This window comes from Pristiophorus japonicus, chromosome 19 (genome assembly GCF_044704955.1).
Source record: "Pristiophorus japonicus isolate sPriJap1 chromosome 19, sPriJap1.hap1, whole genome shotgun sequence".
Classification (NCBI taxonomy): domain Eukaryota; kingdom Metazoa; phylum Chordata; class Chondrichthyes; family Pristiophoridae; genus Pristiophorus; species Pristiophorus japonicus.
This window is the reverse complement of record NC_091995.1, coordinates 75392718-75399031: the sequence shown is the minus strand read 5'-3', so window position 1 is coordinate 75399031 and position 6314 is coordinate 75392718. Positions and strand designations below refer to the sequence as shown.

The following is a 6314-nucleotide window of genomic DNA, read 5'->3' as shown; positions in this document are numbered from 1 at the left end:
GACTGTCTTCCTTTCCTCTCGCTCCGCTTGCACCTGTAAGATTTCTTTCCAGAGAAAATAGAATGCCCAAAGAAATCAAAGTGCAATGAAATATCACTTTCTATTAAAAAAAATAGTTGGTAGTGCTTTAATGTCACTGGTTACTTTTCTGCACAGATGTCTTGTCCAAACATACAGCAACGAAGAAGGTCCCCATTAGCCTCGATGCTTATGGAGAATATACAGGCATCGACTAAGCAGGAAAGCCACAGTATTCCTTCATGTACAGCATCCTGAACACCATCTCTGGTTGTGCTTTTCACCCCAGTCACCAATAAAACCATTGTTATTTCTGCATACTTATTGCTGTTCCTCACTGCACAGGGGACCGATGTCCTATCAAGCTGCACAGTTCTGCTGGTGCTTTGGTAATTTCCCCCCCCCTGTCTCAGCTTGATGAATAGTACCCATAGTGCTATCAGCATAACTCTGCCAATCAAGGGAGGTGCTCTTTCCCTCTCCTTTTCTCCTCCCCACCACCCCCAACGCTCTAATGGCCGTGAATCACCCTCTGATGCCATGTGTTCAATATCCGCAGGAGCTTGGCCAAGTAATGCCGCCAGGTTCTTTACAGAAAATGGCTTGGTTGCAGGAGTAGATTACAGCTCAGCTCAGCCCCCCCCCCCCACCTGATGTTCTGCTCCCTAACCCACCAGTGCTGAAGGCAGCTGTTCAACCTTCGTCATCACTGGCCTAAGAGATCAAAGCTGGGACATTTCTGGTCTGTTTCCACTGGAAAATAGCAAAGACAGATTGAGAATGTCCTTTCTCAGAGCGCTAAATGAAATAATCTGCCAGGCTGATTTACACAGGCCAAGATCATTGGGCTTTGTGGGCGATTTGGGTAAATGGAGGGACTGAACGGCCTTTTCTTATCCTCGACTTTTCTGGCGTTCTATTTACAATTTCAACCTTGCACGCATGGATGGCCAATTGGCCACGGGCCTGTCTGTGACAGCAACTCCCAATACAGCTGGGGCAGTATACTTCCCCAGCAGGAAGATAGAGCCACAAACCACCTTGGTAACTTGCACAGCCTCTGCCTGGGCAGCTACAGCGGGACATTAATTAGCACGAGCCTGGCATCAACTCACCCAACCATAGGCACCAAAAAAAAAAGCAGGCACTTCTTGAAAGCATACACTTCTTGAAAGCATACAAGAATTAGGAGTAGGCCCTCCAGCCCCTCGCACCTGCTCCACCTTCAATAAGATCATGGCTGAGCTACCTCGGCTCCACTTTCCTGCCCAATCCACATATCCCTTGGTGTCCAAAGAAGCACATTGTCTCCTAAAGTCACAGGCTCCTGCCTGGGATACAGTTTCCATGGACGAGGTGGCCATGTTGCGTGTGAGAGCTGGGACAGCGATTCCATGTTACCCGACTGAGGAAAACCCATCCAAGCTCAGCCTATTCCCCATCCAATGTCCACACCCACCTGCTTGCAGGAGAGGGGACAGGGCAGCCAGGAGAAGGAGACTAGGTGATTTTTCCATCATCGATTGTAGCACATCCACAAAGCCACCCCTGCTAACCTAGCACAAACCAGACATCAGCCTTCCTGGTCTATACAACTCAAATCATTCAAGATGGTGCATTTACCAATGGAGTGTTCTCTTTTTTTAAAAATACACAAACCATCAGTTTACAGATCTAATCAAATGTTCAAAAAAGCCACACAAGTCAATCTCGTGCGCAAAGCGTAAAGCACAGACTGTCTAAAAGGTATACTGCAGTTCGAAGTGCGAAATATTTAGGAAAATAAACAAATAACCTTTAGAAACTCGATGTAAGTGCTCTAAAAACACATTTTATACAACACCCCCGCCCCCTCCCCCTCCCCCTCCCCCTCCCGCCAAACAATGCACAGATCAGAGCAGCATTGCAAGGACCTGGCTATATGGACCAGATTTAAGCACTCTGCTCCTATGGTCCAATGACCAAAGATTGTTCTGCCACAGAATACCTCGACGACACTTTCATTTTGTGGCTTGTAAAGAGACGATTCTTAATCTGCATCCAAAAAAAACTGGTCAGATTCTTTTTAAAATTATCCCACGAACATTTTTAAAAAGTGTATATGTAAAAAGGTATCATGACCGACAATAAAACCTTACATCACACCCTGTAGTGACTGCACTATGCATTCTGTACATCACGCAGCAGTTAAGTCATCCCAAGTAATTGCTGGAAAAAAATATGGTCTACACGCAAGCAGGGTTCGTCCAAACTGTTCCCAAATCAGTTAAATCGGCTGCAAATCTTTGAAGTGATATTCGTTAACAGCTTAATCTCTAACTGCCCCTGTTCAGTCCAGATACACAGAGCATCCTCGAAGGTCATTCGCCCAGTGTTTTGCCAATAATGCAAGATATTTTCCAAATATTTTTATGGGAAGTGAACGGGTTTTGAAATGTTGGATCATTTTGGCACTGGTCATCTTTAGAACATCTCCCACCCAACAATTCAATTGGTCCATTAGAGGAAGAATGGTATCCATCTCCTAACTGATGGTTAAGAGGTGACACTGGGGGGTTCTCAATCACGTTAACTCTGCAAATGCATTACTTGGGGTGCCAAGCCCTGTAGGCCAGAAGGACCCAGTTTCCATTCCTGGTCAGTGCAAAGATGCTCCGAGGTACCCGTTGTGCAAGGAGTCTCCTGGGCGGGAATCCAATAACCAGCCAGGGGCTCCTGCTCCCAATCGCTGTTCAGTTGGAAGGTGGATAAGCAGCTGACGCCGCACACAGAGGGAAAAGCCCGACATCAAGGCACACACTTGGAGAACAGCTCTGGGATGCACAGTTGGCACTTAACAGTACCTCGGGCCCAGGCACTGCTTTCAGGGAGTGGGGCTAAAAAAAAAAATAGCCTTTCACTGGCAGACCACAGAAACAGACACCCCGACATTCTCAAGCCAGGTCTCGTAGTCTTTGCACCAAGTCGTTAAAAGACACATTTGCCCTCCCATTGCCGCTTGTAATTATTTTGAATTGCGGGTGGTTTAATCACCATTTACCCTGGCGGGCGTCAACAAATTCAAACAGTCGGGCCATTAAAATAATAAAAATGAGTTACTTGCGGATAAAGTGTGGCGGAATTGTGGTGATTGCTAAAGAGTCAGGTTTAGTGACGGATGTCAGATTTTCCCCTGGATTGTAAAATTGGCCAATGTACTGAGATTTGCCAATAGAGCCACTGACTGGCGATCCAGGCAATGAAACATCTCTCGGGTGTTTTACAAGCAAGTGCAGCCGGTGTGAGCCGGCCGAGCCGCATTATGTACATGGGGGCAGCGACCAGGGTACCTTCGAGGCTGCTCGCACACTGTGGGAGGGAGGACAGGAAGGGGCTTAGCTTGGGAGGAATGCCACTCCAAAAAAAAGGTCCCTTAATCTCAAACCCTCTCGACTGGCCGCAAAGTCCGCCATTCCCCTCAGTGCTCGTCGATCGGGCTCCGCAAGTTCTGGTTTACAGGGTGCCCGCCCCCAGCACCAGCACCGAGGGATCAGGCTCCAACTCCACCTTAGGCCTCCGCAGGGCGGCCAGCATCTCTCTCCGATCGGCGTCTGGGCTCTCCGTCTCCGCATCGCTGAAGGAGCTCTTGATGATCAGCGGCGAGGCAGTCAGCAGCCCGTGCCACTCCCTCTCCTCCTTGAGCCCCTCCTGCATCCCCTCCAGGCTGAGGAAAGCTGGCATCTGCTTCTCCACCCCCTCGGGCTCCTCTTTGATGCCTTGCTCTGTGGCTTCAATGTGCTGAATGGCCTTGGAAGGAAAAAAGAAATGTTCAGGTGACTGGCCACACACACACTCCACCCCCACCACCCCCTACAATTCCCCCCCACCTCCTACAATTCCCTCCCTCCACTTCCCCTCCCCCACCCATTATTCTGCATATTTCACCTTCAGTGCCCCCCGTATCCCCCCCTTTAAAAGATGGGTCAGCTCCCAGCGCCCGCTCCCCAAGGCTTGTTGAGTGAATGTATGACCTGCGGATGAGCAGGACATTCCCCAGGGTCCCCACAGATGCCACCTGACCTGCTGAGATTTCCGGCATTGTCTGTTTTTAATCCCAGGGTCCCTGGTCTGTGCTCGGGTGGCTGATGGCTCAGGGGTGAAGGAGCGGCGAGAGAACGTAGAGCGGCGTGATCGGGGCCCAGGAGAGGCGCGAGTTTGGGGCCCAGAAGAGGCGAGGGCCCAGGGGCAGCACGGGGCCAGCCCACACTGCGATATGTGCGAGAGCTGGTCTCCAGTCGTCTTGGTTAATCCTTGCCACTGGACCAAGACCTAGCTCTGTCAAGCCCGTGTGGTGGCTGGTGTGCAACGGTCACCCCACGTTAAAAAAATCCACCCACAGGCATCTTCCACCCTTCAATATGTAGTTCAGGATCTGGAATATTAGGTCCTTCATTGAAACACCTGGGAACTTTTTGACGTGGAAGCAAGTCATCCTCGACTCGAGGGACTGCCTATGATGATGCACCACAGCTGGCCCCTGTCCTACTGTTAGGGGAGCGGAAAAAATATTACCCACTTATATATATTTAAGGTGGATTTGGACAGAATTTTGAATGATAAGGGAGTCGAGGGTTGTGGGGAGCAGGCAGGGAAGTGGAGTTCAGCCCAAGATCAGATCAGCCACGATCTTATTGAATGGCGGAGCAGGCTCGAGGGGCCAAATGGCCTACTCCTGCTCCTATTTCTCGCATACAGAGGGGTCAACAGGGGGCATAGATTTACAGTATTTGGTAGGGGGTTTAAGAGAGGATTTGAGGGGAGATTTTTCACCCATTGGGTGGTGGTCTGGAACTCACTGCCTGAAAAGGTGGTAGAGGCAGAAACCCTCATCGCATTTAAAACGTACTTGGGTGTGCACCTGAAGTGCCGTAACCTACAGGGCTACGGACCCAGAGCTGGAAAGTGGGATTAGGCTGGATAGCTCTTTGCCAGCTGGCACGGACACGATGGGCCGAAATGGCCTCCTTCCGTGCCATAAATTCCTGTGATTGCACAAGAGTGACCTGATGCCCTCTGACCCCGTACCTGTCAGTGATTTTCTGACCCCCGTACCCATGTGATTAACCTCCTGACCCCTGTACATGTGTATGACCCTTTGACCTCCCGTACTTGTGTTATCTTTTGGCCCCTGTACCTGTGTGGGTGGCCTCCTGACCCACCCCCTCCCCACCCAGTGCCTGTAAGTGACTTCCTTTTCACCCACAACCCTCTGATACCTCCCCCCATGACCTTCTGACCCCCCCATACCTGTACAATGGTGTCCAAGTTCTGTTTCGACGTGGACACTGAGCTGATGACAGAGCTTGGTGCCATGGTTACCACGTTGACCTGTAGTGCGCTTGGAGGCAGTGGCGCTGGCACTATGACTGTCGGGTGGTGAGTTGGGGCTGGGGGACTGTGTGCGATGGAATGCTAACAGGGAGGGAAACAAATTACAAAATAAAATCAGAAGAAACATCACAGGCTATAAAAACACATTCAACTGTGCACAAATGGCAAGGGAGGGAGAGAGAGGTGGACCGAGGCAGAGAGAGGGAGAGGGGCGCAGAGAGAGAGAGAGGGGCGCAGAGAGAGAGAGAGAAGGGCGCAGAGAGAGAGAGAGAGAGAAGGGCGCAGAGAGAGAGAGAGAGAAGGGCGCAGAGAGAGAGAGAGAGAGAGAAGGGCGCAGAGAGAGAGAGAGAGAAGGGCGCAGAGAGAGAGAGAGAGAGAAGGGCGCAGAGAGAGAGAGAGAGAAGGGCGCAGAGAGAGAGAGAGAAGGGCGCAGAGAGAGAGAGAGAAGGGCGCAGAGAGAGAGAGAGAAGGGCGCAGAGAGAGAGAGAAGGGCGCAGAGAGAGAGAGGGGGGCGCAGAGAGAGAGAGAGGGGGGCGCAGAGAGAGAGAGAGAGGGGCGCAGAGAGAGAGAGGCGCAGAGAGAGAGAGGCGCAGAGAGAGAGGCGCAGAGAGAGAGAGAGGCGCAGAGAGAGAGAGGCGCAGAGAGAGAGAGAGGCGCAGAGAGAGAGAGGGGGGCGCAGAGAGAGAGAGGGGGCGCAGAGAGAGAGAGGGGGGGCGCAGAGAGAGAGAGGGGGGCGCAGAGAGAGAGAGGGGGGCGCAGAGAGAGAGAGGGGGCGCAGAGAGAGAGAGGGGGCACAGAGAGAGGGGGGCGCAGAGAGAGAGAGAGAGGGGGGCGCGCAGAGAGAGAGAGGGGGGCGCGCAGAGAGAGAGAGGGGGGCGCAGAGAGAGAGAGGGGGGGCGCAGAGAGAGAGAGGGGGGCGCAGAGAG

General features: G+C 51.9%; 1 protein-coding gene across 3 annotated transcripts in view; it reads right to left on the bottom strand.

The window, feature by feature from the left end:
- Nucleotides 1-1875: 1875 nt before the first annotated feature.
- Nucleotides 1876-6314, bottom strand: part of LOC139229956 (transcription factor AP-4-like) — a 60660-nt gene continuing 56221 nt past the window's right edge. For 2 of the 3 annotated variants that reach the window (XM_070861633.1, XM_070861631.1), the window contains exons 6-7: nt 5305-5469; nt 1876-3804 (exon numbers count right to left, since the gene is read on the bottom strand). In XM_070861633.1, the coding sequence (XP_070717734.1) occupies nt 3511-3804; nt 5305-5469 (459 nt within the window). In that variant the 3' untranslated portion in view covers nt 1876-3510. The remainder of the gene's footprint in view (nt 3805-5304; nt 5470-6314) is intronic. The other variant, XM_070861634.1, reaches the window with a different exon arrangement.